Source organism: Equus caballus, chromosome X (assembly GCF_041296265.1).
Source record: "Equus caballus isolate H_3958 breed thoroughbred chromosome X, TB-T2T, whole genome shotgun sequence".
In the NCBI taxonomy this organism is placed as follows: Eukaryota; Metazoa; Chordata; class Mammalia; order Perissodactyla; family Equidae; genus Equus; species Equus caballus.
Genome location: NC_091715.1, coordinates 112,657,807 through 112,680,004, shown reverse-complemented (window position 1 = coordinate 112,680,004; position 22,198 = coordinate 112,657,807). Strand labels below are relative to the sequence as shown.

General features: G+C 37.7%; 1 protein-coding gene across 2 annotated transcripts in view; it reads right to left on the bottom strand.

Annotated features, from left to right (window-relative positions):
- Nucleotides 1–22,198, bottom strand: part of LUZP4 (leucine zipper protein 4) — a 42,579-nt gene that overhangs the window by 10,349 nt on the left and 10,032 nt on the right. For both annotated transcript variants that reach the window (XM_070257307.1, XM_070257308.1), the window contains exons 2-5: nt 19,590–19,721; nt 18,328–18,446; nt 14,906–15,414; nt 1,807–1,888 (exon numbers count right to left, since the gene is read on the bottom strand). In XM_070257307.1, coding sequence (XP_070113408.1) covers nt 1,807–1,888; nt 14,906–15,414; nt 18,328–18,446; nt 19,590–19,721 — 842 coding nt within the window. The remainder of the gene's footprint in view (nt 1–1,806; nt 1,889–14,905; nt 15,415–18,327; nt 18,447–19,589; nt 19,722–22,198) is intronic.

Below are 22,198 nucleotides of genomic sequence, written 5' to 3'. Positions count from 1 at the left end.
TCTCAAGAACGTAGCACATTTCCAGCATATAATAAGAGCTCAGCAAATGTTGAATGAATAAATAAAATACTACAGACAAGTAGAGGAAGAAGGGGACTAAGAAAAAGGCCATTGAATTTGACAACAAGGAAGTAATAAAAAACTTTTGATAGCTAACTTTAGTAGAATGGTAGGAAGTGAACTCGGAATCAAGAAATGAATGGGCAAAGAGAAGCACCTATGAGATTTTAACCTATTAGAGATTTTATTTCTATTTAAAAAATATTCATGTTTGCCCCTATATTCTGATGGGGATTTCTCACTTCACATTGAAAATCTCTTGAATATTGAATGAGCTTTTATATATACATATATATGTGTGTGTGTATATATACATAAAATTTGAATCACATAAAATTCATCAGAATGTAACAACTTTTAAAATGGCATGTATTTTTAAAATAATCACATCAATATGGCTAGAATATTTGGTGGTTATAATGAATGATTTGATATAATCATCATCATTGTAATGATAAAATAATAAGAACTCCAATTTATAGAATGCTTACCACAATCTGGTCTCTATCCTAAAATGTTTACATATGTTTCAATTAGTCACCACAACGAGGTCAATATTATTCCTATTTTATAGCTGAGAGAACAGGCTCAAAGGGACTTGCCCAAGGTTCCTCAGCTACCACATTTCATAAAATCTAAGACACCATGATTGTAAAATGCACTGTTACTTTATGTACCACTGAAAAGATTTTAAAAGTTTTCAATTTAATCATGTTATTGAATGTAAGACACTTCCTGATTTCAGAGATACTGAAACCTGAAAAAAATGGGTGTCTCAGAATTGATCAAATATGGTATTAAGTGGTAGGAACATGATCCCATTCGAGTGTTAGTCCAAAGCCCCTGTCATGACCACTACACCATACTGTTTAGGTCTCTTTAGACATCTCATAGAGGGCCTTCATTCTAATCTCATTTACAGGAGAAGAAAACTAAGATTGAGAGCAGGAGAGGTGACTTGTTCAAGGTCATACACAGAGCTGGTAAGTGGATCAGCCAGGAAGGGAAGCCAATTTTCTGAGACCCAAACCAGACCTCTTTACACTGTGCTACATTGCCATTTAAGCTAGCCCGTCTTTGCCTGTACGTAAAAAGGTATTGAAAAAAATACCAGAGTTTCACGTGTAGGAATAAGCATGTGTTTCATATAGGAGCTGCATTTACTCAACAAAACATTTCATCTAAATACTTATGTCAAACACATGTGTTCTATATTAAAGATGAAAGTTTCCAGCAAAATGGACTTAATTGGTTTAATCAATATACTATTCACTTCATTTCTTGTAATTGCTATTCAAAGATCTTTAGTAAGTAAATGATAAGTAAAATGAAGACAATGTCTTGGAGATTCAATGGTCGTAAAAGATTGTCAAAAATAATACAAATAAAACTTATTAGCAGCATGTATCATCCTTTCTCACTTTTGTCTAATGCCCATGTAGAAGCTAAATAATTTAAGGTAGGATTGAGAGTAATGGAAGGGAAGCAGGAACTTTTTGCAAGCAATTGTACTATAAGACTGGAAACACTCGACTCGTGTAGACAAGTATGACATATATGGCTTCTTCCTACACTGATATTGGTAAGCAGGTTTTAAAATGTATTAAAGTAATCATCAACATAAGTAGATGCCAAAACTAACTACTAGAAGAAACAAAAGCTGTAAAAAGAAAGCCTATTCAAATGAAAATGATATACAAAACCACACAGATTCCATGCTATAAAGTTGAAAGTGCAGATGCTTACCCCTCGATTCACGTTCATTTGATAATTTCTTTGGCAAATCCCTTTCTGGTAGTATTCATTCTTTTTTTTGATTATAAAAGACCTGATAAGAATCATAAATGGTGACACTTTAAAAAGCAATCTTTCATTTTGAAATTATTATTTAGAATGTATGTCTTCAAGCAACATTACTTTATTACACATATTTAAACATCTCATTTAAGATTGTACACTAGATGCAATTAAGATCCAGACTAGCAGTTTGATAAGTGATTTTCAGCTTAGGTGTGAATTATTACCTACTTCATGCATAACAAAGATCAGAATATGGTTCTGATAGGGCATATGGTTGAATGTTTTTGTTTAAAATTTTTTTTCAGGAGTGATGTCAGCAAAATGGCTGTTATGGACTGAATATTTTTGTTACCCCAAAATTCATATGTTGAAGCCCTAACCCCCAACGTGATGGGATCTGGAGGTAGGCCCCATGGGAGGTAATTAGGCTTAGATGAGGTACTGAGAGTGGGGCCCTCATGATGGGATTAGTGTCCTTATAAGAAGAGTAAGAGACCAGAGGTTGTTCTCTCTCTGCTGAGTGAAAACACAGCGAGAAGGTGGCCATCTACAAGCCAGGAAGAAAGGTCTCACCAGAACCTGACCATTCTGGCACTCTGACCTCAGACTTCCAGCCTCCAGAACTGTGAGAAATAAATTCCTGTCGTATAAGTCACCAGTCTGTGGTATTTTGTAATGGTAGCCCAAGCAGACTAAGACAATGGTAGACTAGAAAGCTACAGGCCCTCCTTCCCTGACAGAGACACTGAGTTAAAACAATATACAGACTAGAATAACTCTGTGAGAACTCTAGAGACCAACTGAGAGGCTACAGTACCCAGGACATTGTAAAACCAAAAAGGGATTCTAGTAAATGGGGTAGGAATATTCATGGCATTTAGTGCACCCATTTGTGTTCCTTCTCCCATGCAGCATAGCATGGAGCAAGCGAGCAAAAAATCCCCTTACTGGGGCTCCTCCCTTGAGATGGAAACTAAGGAGTGGACCATGCATCCAATGTTCTGGTTTCTCAGGGGGTTGCTTGAGAGGCTGGTTTCTGTCTCACCAAACTCAGACCATTGATGGAACTGGGGCCAGAGTTTGGAAGCCACTGAAAACAGAAGGAAGAGCACACTACAGCTGCAGTTCTGCAGGCAGATGCCAAGGGGAGCAAGAGATCATAACAGGTGTGAGAGGTCCTAGAACTTCCAGATGGGCAGATTGGTGGTCTTTCCCTGCATGAAGCCAGTGTGCAAAGACTGGGAAAGGTGTTTGTTTTCTCAAATGCCCAAATCCCAGCAAAAAATTACAAGGCATACAAAGAAACAGGAATTTTGTCCAATCAAACGATCAAAATAAAACTACAGTAACCAACCTTAAAGAAACACAGATCTATAAGCTGCCTGACAAAGAATTTAAAATAACGGTCATAAAGATGCTCAATGAGCTAAAAAGGAACACAGATGCACAACTAAACAAAATCAGGAAAATGATATGTGAACAAAATGAGAATATCAGCAGAGATAGAAACTATAAAGAAGAACCAAACAAATTCTGGAGCTGAAAAATACAGTAACTGAACTGAAAAATTTATTAGAGGAGTTTGACTTGAAGACAGATCATTTGAAATCATTGAGTCAGAGGAGCAAAAAGAAAAAGGAAGAAAAAGGATGAGAGACTAAGGGACTTATGGGACATTAACAAGTGGGCCAATATATGCATTATGAGAATCCTATAAGGGGAAGAGAGAGAGGGGAGCAGAGAGCTTATTTGAAAAAGTGGAAGCAACACAAATGTCCATCAATGGATAAATAGAGAAACAAAATGCGGTATATACATACAATGGAACATCATTCAGCCTTAAAAAAGAAGGAAATCCTGTCACATGTTACAACATGGATGAACTTTGAGGAGATTATGCTAAGTGAAATAAGCCAGTCCTAAAAAGGACAAATAATGTTGAATTCCACTTGCAAGTGGTATCTAAAGTAGTCAAATTCATAGAAATAGAAAATAGAATGGAGGCTGGCTCCATGGCCGAGTGGTTAAGTTCACGCGCTCCGCTTCTGCAGCCCAGGGTTTTGCCGGTTCAGATCCTGGGCACCGACACAGCACCACTAATCAGGCCATGCTGAGGCGGCATCCCACATGCCACAACTAGAAGGACCCACAACTAAAAATACACAACTATGTACTGGGGGGCTTTGGGGAGAAAAAGGAAAAATAAAATCTTTAAAAAAAAAAAAAAGAAAGTAGAATGGTGGTTTCCAGGGGTTGGGGGTGAGGGAAAAATGGGCAGTTGTTGTTTAATGGGTATAGAGTATCAGTTTTGCAAGATGAAAAAGTTCTGAAGATCTATTTCACAACACTGTGAATATACTTAACACTACTGAAGTCTATACTTAAAATGAGTTAAGATGGTAAATTTTACATGTTTTTTTACCACAATTTTAAAAAATAAACAAAATTCATTTTCATGAACTCATAAGATGTTTTCAGTTGGTATAGATCTTGAACCATGTAGTCCCAATTTCTCCTTTCACATATTAGGAGATGGAGACCCAGAAATATTAAGTAATTTGTCCAATGTGAGATACTTAAAGAGAGTTGGGACATGAAGTCATGTCTTCATATTCTTATGTTGTTTCCAGTCACTCATGCTACTTATACTTCATTACAGGCCAATTTCTTAGAAAAACAGACTGGATTATCACCAGCCTCTTCTTCCAAGAAATAAGAAAAACACTAACAACTGGGTAACAAATAGGGCTAGGGAAAACTGAAGAATTTGAGGGAAAAAATAGGGAAAGCAAATAACCAGTCTGAAAAGATGTCTGTTTTCAGAGTGATATGTAGTACATTAGGGATTTTAGACTCAAAGATCTGATTTGTCAATTATAATCAGGTTTGAATCTATTCCAAGAATTAATTGGAATGCTAGAATGGTAATGAGATGTTAGTTGTCACTCTATAATTGGAGTTTAAATGGCAACCACTCCAAAACTAAGTACCTCATTTTCTCTGAAGCTAGACAGGGTTTAGAATAGCTTTGATCAGATGGATGGCACAGCTAATATAAAGATAAGCAGATTTTGCCACTCATTTCATGCAGATTACTTAGTGGGGATAAAAAGACCGTTTTCCTTCTGCTATGCTTCTTTATTTACATATTGCCCCAGCCAAGGAAGGCATCTGACTGTAGATATAATTACCACGTCAATAAAAAGGAGCAAAAGCTGAAATTGTTATCAGGTATTTGGGGGCTGTTAAAAATTCAAATTCACACCTTATTCACAATAAATCCTGTTTAGAGTTTTTGCAAATCATATTGGTTTTTCAAAATGGAAAAAAGTTATTGTAAATCCTCATTAAAAAAACAATATTCTAAAAATGTGATCAATTTTAATCCAGGGAAGAATATGAAGATATGACTTCATGTCTTCTGTCTTTTATTCAGACCACAGTAGGCTTCTACAGTGATGACCTGTTTAAGGCAGAAATATACTTAGCATTTCTGGTTTGTTTTTATCTTCTGGTGAAGCTGACCTAAGGGGAAAATTCTGTGTGAGGGCATAAAATTACTGAAGTCTTCATTTTATACTTGGTGCAGAAGCCAGCTCCAGGTCTGAAGGATATTATTAAACCTAACTGGTCAACATATACATTAGAATGGAAAGTTATTCAGTAGAAGAATTAGTCTCCAAGGGATCAATTATAAAATATATAACAATTTTCTGTACTTTGTGTTTTTTAGTTCTATATGTGATAATTTTAACCTTAACCAAGCAAGTAATACGTATTTGTGCTGCTAATACAAAAAAATTATAATAATAGAACATAAAGGAGAAAAACTGAACAGAATTGTTCATTATATGTTAAAATGTACTTGTAAAACAACAGAAACATGTCATTGAAAAACAATGTAAATGGAATTTCAGTGCCTTATGGAACTATTAAACCACTTGACAAGCAAAAATTGATGTGTAAAATGAAGTATGGAGCTGGCCGGGTGGATGGGTTCGCCCGCTCCACTTCGGTGGCCCAGGGTTTCGCTGGTTTGGGTCCTGGGCGCGGACAAGGCACCGCTCATCAAACCATGCTGAGGGGCATCCCACATACCACAACTAGAGGGACCCACAACTGAAAATATACAACTATGTACCAGGGGGCTTTGGGGAGAAAAAGGAAAAAATAAAATCTTTAAAAAAAATGAAGTAAAATGTGAAAATCCCTGATAAATGCAAAAGTACGAATTGCTTGTCATCAGTGTTAAACATATTTTAATTTTTATAGCAAATTATTTGTATACTATGAATATAAGTAGGGTGGGGCTTTTAGTATTAAAATAGTGACTACATCAGACATTGTCTATATGTAATAACCCACACATACATTTTGGAAGTAATTTTTTAGCTGAAATCAGCAATTCTGTGCAATTGTTAATATGAGCTAAAATACCTGACTAGACATTTATAGGCAATACAAACTGAAGGCAATGACTGAGAAATTCAAACTAATGACAAATAAAAATGGCAAGCAATAGGATATATTGGAGTATATGAGGAAGCCATTTGGTATAAACCTAATTCGGCCTGACTTCTCTTTGTTTTCCTCCAAAAGGGGCTGACTGGCTATTGAGCACGCATTGCATATCTGCTTAGACATTTCCTATGGCCAGAACAAAGGCCCTTGTGATAAAGATGCAACTTACCCCCCACATTAGCATTTTTCCTTAGGCTAGGAACTGATTGCTGCACTCACCTTCCAGCTCACCTGTGACCACCCAGCTGGAGACAAGAGACTGCCACCCTGCTGTGTTCACCGAGACAGAAGACCTACCTGCTATTTCCATCAATAGGCTGTGCCGACAGAGTAGTCTCGCGACTATTGTAAAAGGGACATTCCAATCATATGTGAAACATCCTCTTTGAGGGTATATAACGACCCTGTATACCCCCCCCCACCTCTTTGGAGTGCTCTGTTCCTTTGTGAAAAGACTCTCCCGGGTTATAATCCTCAGATTTAAGCTCAGAATAAACTCACCCAAATTTTCATTTATAGATTGGATATGGATTATTTTCGTCGTCAGTTCTTGGCGTAGTCGGCAGGATTTCAGAGCAACCCACCGGAGGCCACCTGGAATCTACACTGAACCGGCATTTGGTACCAATAAGGGCCCATTGAGCCCCCCAGATCACTGCATTCTTCAGGTGACCCTGGTGAGTTCTCCTGAAACCCAGACCTACTTATTTTAAGTTGACGGTCCAAGAGTTTATATGAGCTGGGTAAGGTCTTAAGACTAGAGGTTTTGAGGGGTACCAGTACAGTTCCTAGGTGGAGAAAAACCTAGAGAGAATTCCTAAGCTCAGGGGCTTAGAGGAGCTTGGAGTGAGCTGGGTTGGTTGTCCTTTTAATTTGGCTTTGAATTGGAAAGAATTGTATTTATAAAGTCTGAACAAACTGCTTGATAGAGAAATGAGAGACTGAATGTCTTCAGCTCCGAAGAAAAGGGACACTTGCTCCTCCCGACCTTTACCAAAAGGCGCCCTTAGGTGACTAAGGACCTCAGCGGGAGTGTCAGAGGATCAATCCTCGCGAAGTGCAGCAGTCCCATAGGGAACTCCACTCTCATTCACGGTAATTAATTACAGGCTCACCCAGGGACGCGCACATAAGGGCTGGTCACCCGCGCTTCCAAGCCCCATGGTGGTTTTAGACTGCCAGAGGAAAAACCGAGGCACGTAAGAGAGTGTTTACAACCTTTCTATGGGGAGTAACACTCACAAGCAGCACACTTCTGACCCACTACACTGTCCTTGGAAGTTGTTCAGACTTTATTTAAAAAAAAAAAACAGACAAGCAAAAAGAAAATGGGAAAACCGTGCTTTTTAAAGCCAGCCAGCTCCCGGATGGACAAACTCCCAATGGAACTCCAGCTGGTTTCCTGTATGGAAACAATGCTTGCAAGTATCTAACAAAATGGGAAGGATTAACTGAGAATGACTTAAGTGGCCAAAGTGGGGAACGTTCGATATCTCAAAGCTACTGTATTTGCGTGCACGAGTAGAAAGAGCCAGCTCTAAAACTAAAGCAAAAGAATGGGAAGCTTATTATGATTGGCATTTAGAGGCTTCAAAACGTAATAATGATAAAATGAATTCTTTACAGGAGACTAACCGTAAATTGGCAGAGACTGTAACTGAATTAAAAAAGGATAAGAATTCAGAAACCGTCGCAGCCCGCTTATCCCTTCCATCTCCTCTGCAGCTGCCTTTGGAATCTCAGAGCTCATCTCCTTCTTCTTTTCTAAAGAGCTCTATTCCATTGACTTAAAGTAAGCGCTTACAAAAAGTTTTTCTGAATAGAACTAACCCAAAGATCTTCATCTCTCTTAGAGTTACAATGGCCATTTTCGCCTCCTTTTGAGCTTTGCAACCGGGAAACAAAGAAATCTTTAAAGAGTAAAAGGCTCCACCCCTGGGAGCCCCAACTTTGGGTTTCTGGGCCTGATCACCCCAGTAACCCTAAGTGGGGTGCCCTCTCTTGACAGTTGACTCATTGAGTATTTTAGTCACCTACTGAGTCAGTTATAAGGGTAGGAGACCTGTGATTTATTCTGTGAACTGTCCTGCTGGGGTTGTGTGCCCAGCATGGGAACTGTTGTGTGACTCTTGATAACCCTCTGGAAGAGGCCAGGAGGGCAAGGTCTGATCTCTTCTTTTCCTTTCTTTGTCTGTCTTGTTCATCACCTCCTTTGGTGTCACCAAGTCGAGGTTAAAGTTCAGGCTGGACCTGAGCAGAACCTTGACCTTCTGTAAAATCAGAACTTAAGCCTTTGCCAGGGACTTAACTCTCAACCTTGGCACTGGGAGTGCCTCCAGCCAGTTCCAGGCCTTTTTCTCCTGCTTCCCTACCTCAACTGTACTGGCTCGGAGACAAAGTGCCCAGGCTGAGCGGGACTTGACTAAATCTTATAACTATGTCAACACCCGCAATTGGCCTCTGCACCCTTTCTCCAGGTGCTGTCAGTTGGACTCTGGCTTTACCGCCATGGGGCACGCCCTAAGCATCCCCAGAGACCCACCCTGCGGATGCATTCTAACTACATCTGGGGGAAAATTTGAGGGTTTTTTCTGTGCCTTTGTGATGCATTTGGACAGGTAGATCAACCTGGAATGTAATTGAGTTAAAACCCAGTTTCTGAGAAATCAAGAGTTTTGGCTTAAAGTAAGTGCTTACATAAATTCTAAATGTAGTAGAAATTAACCCAGTGTCTTTCAAAGTTAACGTGATGTGAATTAACCTTTGGTAAATGAAAGCTTGTTTAAGTTTCTTGGTTTGATTAAAAATAGTCTTGTTGTCAGAGTTGTCGGTATTTGCATACGATGCAGGCATGCAGCCTGGGTTTACTAGTCAAATAAGTTCATGTTGTCTGTTAGAAATTCGTCAGCAAAATAATAGCTTTAAATGAGGACCAGTTTTGTCTAATGTCTCATGAGGTTTTCATAGGTAATCTGAACATAAGTGTTGGAAACAAACGGTTTAAATAGATAAAAGTGGGTACAATAACTGTTTTATGGCCTGTATACTTGGGAAAAAAAAACACCTTCGAAATTCTTTTTGGTAACAATCTTGAGTTTTGCCAAGTCAAGTTAAATGATAAAAATCTGAGTATCTGGGTAATTTTTGGATTGGATAGAACAAACGTTGCTAAACATCTAAGTTTATCTGCTTTTGGTTTTTATTGCAGAGATGCTAAAAGTCTTTGGGTCTTTTACTGTAAAGTGATGTGTTCCTAGAAATTATGAAGTGTTTAGAATGCTGATATAAAAGACAATTCATAATTGCTTACCTTTTGTCTGTTAATGGTTAAAAGTTCTAATTAACGCTATTGGAAATTAATAAGGAAAACAGCTCTGCATTCAAGGAAAGTTAAAATGTAAGTTTTCAGTAAAGAAGGTATAAAGAATGGAAATATTTTTGTTTGGTTGGTTAAGGAAGATAAATTTGTCCTAATGTACTAGAAGGGAAGAAGGAAAGCATGGGACAAATTCTGAAGGCAAAAAGAAAGTTGTAGAAGTTTTGTGAAGGAGAAATTCTGAAAGGAGTTTTATGCCTGGTCAAGTAGACTAAGATTAAAGTAAATCCAATTAAGCAAATGAGTTTTAACGTTAAAAAACAAAACTGCTAACAGAGATTAAGATCAAGAACCGGTTATACAGGACTGAATGAACTGAGGATGATTACAATTCTTTTTACGACTTTTGTTTGAAATATTGTTTTTGATGTGTTGTTTTGTTTTCTCAGATTTAAGGAAATCTTTTCTCTTATGCTAACCATGTCTTATAGCAATCAGTGAAATTATACCTTTGTGAGCAAAACTGAAACATTTGTCTTTTTCTCCCTACCTGATCCCTCTAGAATTTGGAAACTCTTTGTGAGTGAGTATGGTTATTTCGTGGCAATATAGTTATTTGCATAAGTTCAATAAGAATCTGTTCTCATTATAACAGGACACATTTGTTATCTTATCAAAGCTTTGACTGGAATGTCATATTTGAGAGAAACATACAGACTCAGATATGACAATACTGCCTTTGGAGAATAAGGTTGACTTTCTGGAAATAAAGCCACTTGGAAATATGGGCCTGGTACCTTGCTTTACAGAGAGATTCCAGCAATCTTACCTGGTAAGTAAGGAAGCTTGCTTATCTGGCAGGTGCGATGAACCTCGAAATATTTTGGGGAATCTCAAGAAAGGAGAGAAATTCACCCAAATCTAAGGTATTGCAGGCAAGGCCTGATGGCACAAATCCTTGGCTTGGCTTTTCTGGCCTTGAGACGTCTTTAAAGTTCAATCTGAGATTCCTCATAAAAAAATTCCAGCAAAAGCAGATTTAAGAGTCTATATGATCAATTGCTATTCTTGCTGCACTTATGTAAATAATTGGGCCAAGTTTCTTGAAACTAAACTTATTTTGGCAAACCAATTAGTCTTAACTTGACTATCTTTGGTAAACATGAGGGTGATTTTAGAGAGAAGAATTGTTTCAGTGAAAAATTATAATACGCATTTGTGGATATTAGATCCTAGTTCTGTTAATTGTCTTTGAGGCTTTTTCTACCTGTGAACTGAACTGCATCCTGAATTATTCTACTGAAATATCTGGTTACAAACTTCCAAACTAATGTTTTCAATTTTTACCTCATTTTCACCTGGAATCATTGAGAATTGATCATGCTCTTTTTCCTGAAACCTTGCAAAGTGAAGCTGAACAACTTGATAGAAACTTAAGAGAGATAAGAGAGATTCCTGTCTGTTGCTGTGTAAGCTGTAAGCCACTCACAAAGATACCTGAATGCCCGAAGAAATCATCAGACACCTTTCACACTGCAAAAAGATGCTTTGACTCTGACATCTAGAAGTCTTCTTGACTGCCTGCCCCCTGGACGCAGGAACTAATTTATAATTTGCTCCAACCATTAACCTTGTTACCTTGCTTCCAACATCACAAGGGAGAGAAGACCACAACCGCATTCTATTGTTTAATTTGGTTTACAAATGAGTCTTACTTAAATGATAAGTGAGGATGTTACACTGTCTAGCCTCAAGAATGCCTGCTACTTTCTGTTAACTCTGCTAACCCAGTAAAAGATTTCCTTCTACAGGCTCAAGAAATTGCCATGGAACAAGAGAAACAGATATGGCAGTCAAAAGGGGGAATTTTTGACACCCCCTCGCAGATGTGGTTCGGGCCCAATAAGAAACCCACTCCATGGGTCACAAGGCCACTTTCCCTTCCTAAGGGACCCTTTGAGGTATGACAATTGGACTTTGTCCAAATGCCACCATCTCAAGGATAAACATATCTTGTAATGATCTGTATGTTCTCACATTGTTTTGAGGCCTTTCCTTGCAGAAGAGCGATGGCTTTAGGTAAATTATTATTGAAAAGAATAAATTCCTGTTTGAGGAATTCCTCCCGAGTTACACAGTGACTGGGGGAACTCAAATCTATTTGTAATGTTTGGCCAATATTGCAGCATTTCTACTGTGCTTACCATCCCCGATCCTCAGGACTGGTAAAACGAATGGCACAACTAGAACTTAATTGGCAAGCTTTCAGAAACATTTACTCTCTCACGGCCAAAAGCTCTTATGCTAGTGCTCTTTAATCTTAGGTCTATACTTTTTGTAAACATTGGCTGTCTCCTTTTTAAATAATACAACAGCCTATGCAATTAAATGAAGAAATATATGAACCAGCTTTGCTTAAGGGATGTATTACATTGTTTTCATGGTCTTATTGTGGTGCTTAAAAGAAATGAAAGATTTGTAGCTGATTCTTTCACAGAGAAGTCCCAGAACTTAAGGATAATGGACTGTAACCTGAAGAATTTATTTATTGAAAGAGACATCAAATAAGACTCTTTGCAGCCCTGTTGGAAAGGACAATACCAGGAGGAGAAGACGACGACATCTGTTGTAGACAGCTGTCCCAAGACTCCAGACCAGGCCTGTATTCCCAACCTTATATCTCCTCATTTAAACCTTTGTTATGCTTAAACTATATGCCTATTTTATAATTGTTTGGAATGCTATCATACTTAAAGTGATTAATTTGGAACAGACTGGTCTTGAAGGCCAGGAATTTATCGAGTGACTCCTAATGGAACTCAATGGTTATGTGGAACAAATCTTTGGCCTTGGCTACTGCCTGGATGGCTAAAACACTTCACCCTGAGTTTCCTTTAAAAGCAGGGAAGGAGTCAGGCTGAGTTAAAACCTGTTGCCAATCTCCCTCTCTTTAAGGCCAGATGGGCTTGTTCAGTGTTTCACTGGTATGACTGTATTTGCAGCTATGTTTGCTCCTTCCTTGGGGCTAGAAGATGTCATATTACATATAGAAGCTCTGACTAAATTTACTCAACAAGCCCTTAATGATAGTCAAGCAGGAATAGCCTTATTAAATACTGAAATGACTTTAATGCGAAAGGCTGTCCTTCAAAATAGAATGGCCTTAGATATTCTTACAGCATCCCAAGGTGGCATGTGTGCAATCATTCAGACTGAATGCTGTGTTTTTATACCTGATGAGTCTTCCAATGTGTCATCTCTGCTAAAGCACATGAAGAAGCAGGTGGATGCCTTATGCGATCCTGCACCTAGTTTGATTTGTTTCATTGATTCCCTTTCAGTACCTGTTCCCTTTTTCAATCCGGATTGGAATTCCTATTTCTATTACTTATTGGAATCCTTGTATTGGTCATAATATTCAAACTAATTGTTGTTTTCTTTACTCAGTGTTGTAAGAGTAGCATACAAACTAAAGTAATGATTGCTTGACAGCTTGAGATGGTCAGTCTGTCTTATAACCCTGGACAAATTTCCTTTTCTGATACGGACTATGACTAAGAATTCATTTCAGACTAATCCTTTAAAAAATGCTGTTCTTATCGTTACTGTACTTGTTCTATAATCATATACAATGTAAATGCAAGGTGTCATAGAAAAGTGCATATGCAATGTTTGTGCAACAATCTAAATTAATTACATAACATATGAAATGCTTCCTCTGTTAATAAATATACTTCCATGCTTGTCCACTATTTCCCCCCAACGTGGACGACCAGGCAAATAAATAAGATAAAAGCCTAGCACCGAGGGACATGATGGACCCAGGGCAGGCAGCAACCACCCTGGCGCCGAGGGACAATATTTGATCATAAATGCTTTCTATCGAAAGATTAGAGATCAAAAGGGGAAAATGACAAATAAAAATGGCAAGCAATAGGATATATTGGAGTATATGAGGAAGCCATTTGGTATAAACCTAATTCGGCCTGACTTCTCTTTGTTTTCCTCCAAAAGGGGCTGACTGGCTATTGAGCACGCATTGCATATCTGCTTAGACATTTCCTATGGCCAGAACAAAGGCCCTTGTGATAAAGATGCAACTTCCCCCCCACATTAGCATTTTTCCTTAGGCTAGGAACTGATTGCTGCACTCACCTTCCAGCTCACCTGTGACCACCCAGCTGGAGACAAGAGACTGCCACCCTGCTGTGTTCACCGAGACAGAAGACCTACCTGCTATTTCCATCAATAGGCTGTGCCGACAGAGTAGTCTCGCGACTATTGTAAAAGGGACATTCCAATCATATGTGAAACATCCTCTTTGAGGGTATATAACGACCCTGTATACCCCCCCACCTCTTTGGAGTGCTCTGTTCCTTTGTGAAAAGACTCTCCTGGGTTATAATCCTCAGATTTAAGCTCAGAATAAACTCACCCAAATTTTCATTTATAGATTGGATATGGATTATTTTCGTCGTCACTAAGAATAAATTTTTACTCAATTCCCTAACCAATCACAGTAAAAATGTTTTAAGGTTTTTAAAACTCAATCTGCAATACTATTAAATTTCTCTGGTTCTTTTGCTAGAACACACAGACCTGGCCTAATAGTTTTATAAGGCAACTATATTCGGAACATTAGGTTTGCACCTATACCTAGAATAGCATCCTCTCCTATGGTATGATTTAAGGAAAGCAGAAAAGCTCAGCTGTCCAAAGATACACCTATCATTTATCTGCTGAGGAGTCTCTGAAGACTCTTTAGGAAGGAGATAGAGAAGGGAAACACAGAAATTCATTATCAAAGATTATATATTATCAATCTAGCAGTTTGTTGTTAGATTAGCTAGCCTAGCAGGTTGTCAGTTTCAAAGGGAATGGGACACTGAGTCAATATGTTTTATTGTGTGGAAGGCCCTAGGAAAGACTGAGGACATGGGGCTTTGCCAGGGAAAGCCAACCTAGATGGAACAATTTAATTAGGGCACATTGGGAAACTAGATGATAGCTAGAGAACATCAGCAAGTTGAAAGAATATTAATGCCATGTATGTACCACCTCCATTCATTAATATCTTTGTCCCAATACAATGTCTGTTACAACAAATACATATTTAGCCATTAAAATATAGATATATAAAGCATGCCTTTACATTTCCACATCACTCAACACATCGTACTAATGATTAAGTATTCATTATGTTTTTACCTCTCAAATTCAGACTCCTTTTGGGGTGATGCTCTGAATCTTCCTGCTGGTGAGTATCTTCGATATCTCCCTGATTGGCCATGAGATCTCTCTGACTGACCATGAGATCTCCCTGATTGGCTATAAGATCTCTCTGATAGGACATGAGATCTCTTTGAGTGGTCATGAGATCTCCCTGAGTGACCATGAAATCTCTCTGAATGGCCACAAGATCTCTCTAATTGGTCATGCGATCTCTCTGATCGAACATGAAATCTCCCTGATTGGCCACGAGATCTTTCTGTGTGGCCACGAGATCTCTCTGATTGGCCATGAAATCTCTCTGATTGGCCATAAGATCTCTCTAATTGCCCTTGAGACCTCTTAGATTGACAATGAGATCTCTCTGAGTGGCCCTGAGAGCTCTCTGAATGGTGTCGATTTTCTTCCAGTTGGTCTTGAGATCTTTTCTCCTCTGATTGGCCTCCATTCCTCTCTGCTTGGGTCTTAGACTTGTCATTGCACTTCTCCTGCAAAGAACCGCAATTTTGCAAAACGAATGAGACATATACCCCATAACTTCATTAAGTCATAATGAGATTTTGTCAAGAGCATTTCTAAAGGCAACTCTTTTTTTAGAATTCCACTGCCCCTACTTTTTTCTTTTTGAGGAAGATTAGCCCTGAGCTAACAGCTAACATTTGCTGCCAATCCTCCTCTCTCTCTCTCTCTCTTTTTTTTTTTTTGCTGAGGAAGACTGGCCCTGAGCTAACATCTGTGCCCATCTTCCTCTACTTTTTATATGTGCACTGCTCCTACTTTTATAGGCTAAACAGTTTTCAGAACTAATTTGCTGAAAGCTCTGATGTTTCATGTCATTGGCACAAAGAATTTTATGCATATAAAACTTTAATAAAGTTTTAAATATGGAAAATTACTTGCTTTGTGTGTACTTGAATTTATTCCAAGGTCATGTTCTTCCTACCATTTTCTGGATCTATGTTTTACCTGAAGAAACAATAGATTCTGTAACTTTATACTTGAGGAAAGACAGAATATTTAACAAAATTTTGTAGCACAAATCCTTAGAACCAAAGGAAAGTGTTCAAAATCATACTATTTATTCTACACCAGCTCAGGATCATTAAAAAGAAACTCTCTCTTCAATATAAAGTAATACTTAATTCTAGAGAGAAAGGTAAAAATAAGTGAGGGGAAAGGTAGCTATAAAGAAAGCAGATGGTTGGCTTAATACTGTTCATGTAAATTAGTCTGGCAACCACACAGTCTTTCTACCTTTTCAATTTTCAAACCAAAAGAGCAGTGGAGTGAATCAGCCAAATGGAAATAATGAAAACTTTGACAAATCTCTCTGATGCTACATAAATGTAAGAGGATAAAGTCATATGAACCGTGCTGAGAAATCAAGCTTTCCACTAGTAAATATTGCCTGGCAAACAAAATCTGCCCTAGATCTGGCGTTGCGACTTTCTAGTATAACTCTACCAGCAGCTGGAAGCAGCTGTTAAAAGGCAGGGGAGATACTGGCATAAAGAATATTCTTCACATAAAACTTTAGTCAAATAAATATGACAAATCTGTTGCTTTGCTAAAGCAAAAAACCACAGTCACTCTCCAGCTTTTCTACTGTAAACACAAATAAGAAGATGGGGTGGAAGGCACATGTACCTCTTCTCTTTTCTAAGTGACTAGTGTTGGGAGCACAGTGAGGGAGCAGAAAGGATTGAGACTCATCTCCTAAAGACTCATGTGCCCCCAAGTACCTTTCCAAAGGAGCTTGTAGACTTTTGCAAATGTTTATATACGAAATATTTTCAGCAGCTTGGATACTACAGATTTCTACCTTTAGAAAACAAAATACGTGTTAGTTTTATTTCCTTATAAACAACATAAATTGTCTATCAAAAAGAATTGTGTTGAATAAATACAATTGTATTCTACTGATATTAAGATTAAATCTTGTGAGGGGGGCTGGGCCTGTGGCCTACTGGTTAAGTTTGGCGTGCTCCTCTTTGGTGGCCCAGATTTGGTTCCTGGGCACTGACCTACACCACTTGTTGGCAGCCATGCTGTAGTGGTGACCCACATACAAAATTGAGGAAGACTGACACAGATGTTAGCTCAGGACAAATCTTCCTCAGCAAAAAAAAAAAAAAAAAAAGATTACATCTTATGAAGTACAAAACTAGCTTATTAGAATTTCAAAGCATGATTGAAAATTGTAATTGTTAATCAATTTATTGGTGAAATAATTATGCTTAAATTTTAATATATTTCTCTACTAGAGTATCTTTTTCTGGTGAATTCTGCTCTAACAACAGTCTCAAAAGTTTCAAAAGTATGAGAGAGAAAGATATTTTCAGTTTGAAAATACTACTTTACAATATTCTCAATTCATTTATGGATCTCAGACTGTAGCAGACATAACCTCATGTCCTTATTTCAAAACTTTATCAAAAACCTCCTCACTCTACAGATTAAATGTCATCTCCTCCATCAAATTTTCTCAAGTCCCCCTACTCAGAATGAATTACTGTATCCCCACAACATATAACTTATACCCTATTAGAACATGTATTGCAACCTGCCTGGCATAAAATTTCTTTCTTATCTTTCTCTCCCATCACAACATATAATATTTGAGGCAGAGCTCTTCTAGTACTTTGCATAGTGCCTGCATAGAATAGATGTTCAATCGATATTTGCTAAATCAATTTAAATTAATTCTCTAAATATTTGAAAACACAACATGTTCCCTTCCAAAAAAAATCTGCATTTACATAACTTGGCAAAAATGGTTTAAGCTCCCAGAACCACCATTTTTTACTAAATGAGCACGTAACACCTTAAGATGAATCAGTTTATAGGCCAAGCTGAAACAGTAGCAGCAATGATAGCTTATGAATCTGGAAATGAGCACGTCTCAAATTCCTGTCCAGTGACTGGCTCACCTGTACAAGTTTAGAGGTGATGGATTCTTACAACTATAGTATGTCCCACCTGTTGGTTCCAGAGTGTATTTCATATCCTATGTCATCTGACTTCTAGTTTTTACAATTCATTCACAATGCCTCAAAAACTGTTTCTATACTATCACTTAAGATCATAGATTCCATATAAGGACAAAAATGAGAACCGATTATACAGGACAAATCATGAAACCAATAATCTATTTTGGCATTTTATAAATTCAAAATTTCTAGTGACGATTGAAAATAGCAAAAATTAAATGTTTATTAAAACAGTTACAGGGGAAAAATCAATTAACAATTATTGAACTCAAATTATGTTCAAGGAACCATGGGGGAATACTAAGAAACAATCCCTGCCCTCAACAGAATTTAAAATAATCCTTAATATTAAGAAATATATTAATTAAATTTAGGACTTTTTATATTGGTTAATTCTTGGCATTTATTTACCTGCTTAATTAAAGGCTGCCTGTTTAAAGGGCTTTGTCCAGACTTGAATCCAGAAGATTCTTGGTATGGTTTTTTACCATGATTTCTTTCTTCAATATCATTTCTGAATTCTGAACATTCTTTGAAAAATAATTATTTTCTGTATTTTCAGTCAGTACATTCAACATATCTTTCAGAAGTATTATCTGTGATCTCTTTGTTTTAAAGCTATGCACTGCGTTTTGCAACACTTTTGTTATTTCATTAATCTGATATTGTCCGAGAGTCTCACTGAATTCCAGAACAGTCTTTGCCATACTGTTTCTATTTGCATACCTTAATATGGTAGTTTTCTCTGTATACAATACCTCAAAGTTGCTTTCATACACCACCAAAGTTGGGGCACATTATCTGAAATTAATTGAAAGAATACTCTAATAGAAAAAGGAGAGATGGAGAGAAACTGTCTGCTTTGTATTAATCATGTGAATATTTGCCTCAATCATATGCTTTGCTTTGGGAGTAAAGACAGCTTAAGAAACGATCAAAGAATATGGATCTCCAAAAGGCTCACAAAATTCAATTTTATGTTTAGTTAGAACCATGAGAATGGGCCACCTCACCATTCGTAGTAGCTCTGGCCTTATTAACAACGACTATCACTCCTTTTCTCAGAACCTGCTAAACCACCGAAGGATTCAAACAAGGACTATAGTGAAGCTGAGTAGGTAACTGTCAGGAGCTTAGAGGAACCACAATGGCAAGATGATGCCAACCTGCTGACTAGACTATGGAGATCCTTAATTGTTGAAAAGACTTCTCTACTATGGCAATCTGCAGTGCATTCATATTAAACTATGCACACTGCACTGACCAATGTGATTAGGGATACAAAAAACTTTCTTCATGTTCTTCTGCACTCTCTTTGCCCTCAGCATTCATTTCATCAAAATATAGATGTCATGGTGCCCAGATTATTAACCATGCCTTTAACCTTCCTGTGTTGCCTCCTAAAAGTAGAATTGGACTAATCAGCCAGGCTTGTGAAGAAGTACAAAACATTTCTCATTCTCATCCTGCCCTCCCTTAAGGAAGTAACTCATATAAATTTAAAAAAAAAGTTTTCATTTGTTATGGCATAAATTCTTACCAACTCTGTGTGCCTGTGTTTCCAAGAAAAATAAAACTAGCAACATAATGGAACTTTAGAACACATCCCAAGTTTGCGAATTTACTTACCTAGTTACTCTTTTTACCACATTGCGATTTTTAATATACTTTACCTTTCTCCCGGTGATGCCCAGGAGCATCTGATCGCCCTCTTGAAACTGAGTGCATTTTTCCACAGTTCTGTGTTTCATTCCCTCCTTCTTCAGTGCTTGTATTTCCTATCTTTCTAAGCATTATAATTTCATCTGTATTAGAAAACACATAAAAATGAAGACAATGGAAAAAGCTGAATTACAACAGTGCATCTCAAGTGAATAATCTATATTCTACCTTATCATGTTTCAGGAAATTTTAAAAATTAATAACCCTGAGAAATGATGACACTACAATAATGAAATTTTGAAACCATAACAAAGATCAAACAATACAGACATTTTTGGGTTAGTTTCCTGGAACAACAAAGAGAAAAATTCCTGTTAAATTTATAGTAACGATTTATGCAAAAATAAAATATACTCAAAGTAAAGTAGCTTAAGGGGAAAATCATTTAAATAACTTATTTTACTAAATATTATTTTAGTTTCAGAGAAATACAGAGCAATAGTGTCATCCATGATTAAATGTAAGTAAATGCTAGACAATGAGTTGCATTTATTCTCCTCAAAAGCAAGAAAGGAAACAATGGTGAAGGATATTCACAAGAGATACCAAACAAGCAAGGAACCAAGATCAGTGTGGTAGCAGGAAGCAATCAGACTTGACTTTGTAGTCAGGCATGTTCTTATGCACTTATGTAGAGAGCACTCACATGGCATGATTTGAAGAATGAGAGATAGGTACAACCTACTCCAAAATCTCTCTCATAATATCTGGGATGGAAAGGTTTAAAGGTTGGCTGCTCTATCAGTGAATGAAAGCTTACTTAGGTCAAGGTATCTTTGGAAGTAAGCACAAGTTAGGCATTTGGAAGGAGCTAGAGATATTAGAAGAAAGATGGGGAGCTGAGAAGGGTCTAAAAGAGGATGCAGTTGAACACCAAAGATTAACCACTCCTTTATTATTTTGCTTGGTACTAGTCCTGCCTCAGGTTTCCAAAAATCTGATTCTGATTTCCTTTGAAATGGCTGGCATCTCCAAAGGCAGGGTAAAGCTCAGCAATCAATTGAGTATCATTTCTTGACAATCCCATTTTAAGCCTTTGTTCTGTCTGCCTCTCGGCAGCCATTGGTTGTAACATCTCCCACAGACATAGTCTTTAATTTTCTGTTCTTTATATTCTTTATGTATTCCCTTTTCTTCTCAATTTTTTCTCTGTTGTTTCCCCCGTATTCTACATTCTGTACAGAGATTTGTACAGATTTTTTTTTCATTACAGTATAAGGGAGTGCACTAACAGAGCATCTTACAAGACACCACAGGAAGAGTTTCTTAATCTCCAACCCCTCCCCAACCATCAGCTCTGAAACAGAGACCCAGTGAGAAGGGTGACTTCCTAAAGAGGGGAGCAAAACTTTGGAGAGGAAAAAGTGAAGAGCAAGCTCCTTCCTGAGCTGGTACCTTTCACAATGATATGGTGGGGTGCTCTGGGACCAGTCTGCGTCTTGTGGCACTCATACACAATTTGCAGTGGCTTTTAATTTTTCCTGTTCTCAGAGTCACCAAAAATAATGGCAAGCTCTATCTTCAAATCACTTAAGGATTAAATAAAATAGAAAATTTATTGAGGCTCATGCAGACCTACAGCCACAGTTGAGAAATATTTATCTAATGCTTTATGACAGGGATGGCTGAATGGATAAACTAAGTAGGTTAATAATAACACCTTTAAATCGAATAGTACTTTAAACTTCACAAAGCACTTCCACATGACACTGTTGGCACAGTACCTGGCATATATGAGACACTCAGTAAATGAGATAATAAATGCCAGGTCCTGTGCCCCGACCCTTACAGCTGAGCAGAGATTATCCTCACTTTATAAAGAAGGAGACAGCCATAGGAAGATTATGGGACTTACTCAAGGGCACAAAATCAAGATGATAACAAGCTGGGACAGATTCTGAGTCCAAGAGTCTTACCACTACCTTACACATTCTCCTTCAAAAGCTCAGCTATCCCAAGAATTAGGACAGCAGCACCCAGGCTAGTGACCATTCATTTGAATATGGTATTCCTATTAAAATAGCAGTTTCCTTTCGATTCTATTTGAAATTAATTGCACGAAATCAAGTTTAGCATTTAAGTAGTATAACAGCAACCTCTAAGCCAGTATCCAAACACCCACTTTACCCTGTCCTCTTGATTTCTTCATCCTAAGATTTGGTATGCCACCATTATTAGGCACAGCATTTAGTGCTACACAGGAAAGCTATGGCATGGCTTTAAATCCTGTTAGTGGCCTCATTTGCCCAACAGGACTTAAGTCACTTGAACTTTCAATCAAACCACGCTGCAACTCACATAATCCTTTTAAACTCATGAGTGAAATATATAAAATGGCTCCAGAAATACCTAGAGTCCTCTTCCCCCATAATCAAATCCTTCTTGGCTTATTTTTTAGCTTACACATAACAGTATAAAGACTTCAATCTTAGTGTCATCTTGACAGTGCCACATTAATCCCACAGGATTTTTTTTAATCCTTTCCTTTTGAACATATTACTGATTGGAAGCATTTTCCCATCTCGCTCTAACCCAATCCAAATATCATGTACCTCCCTAG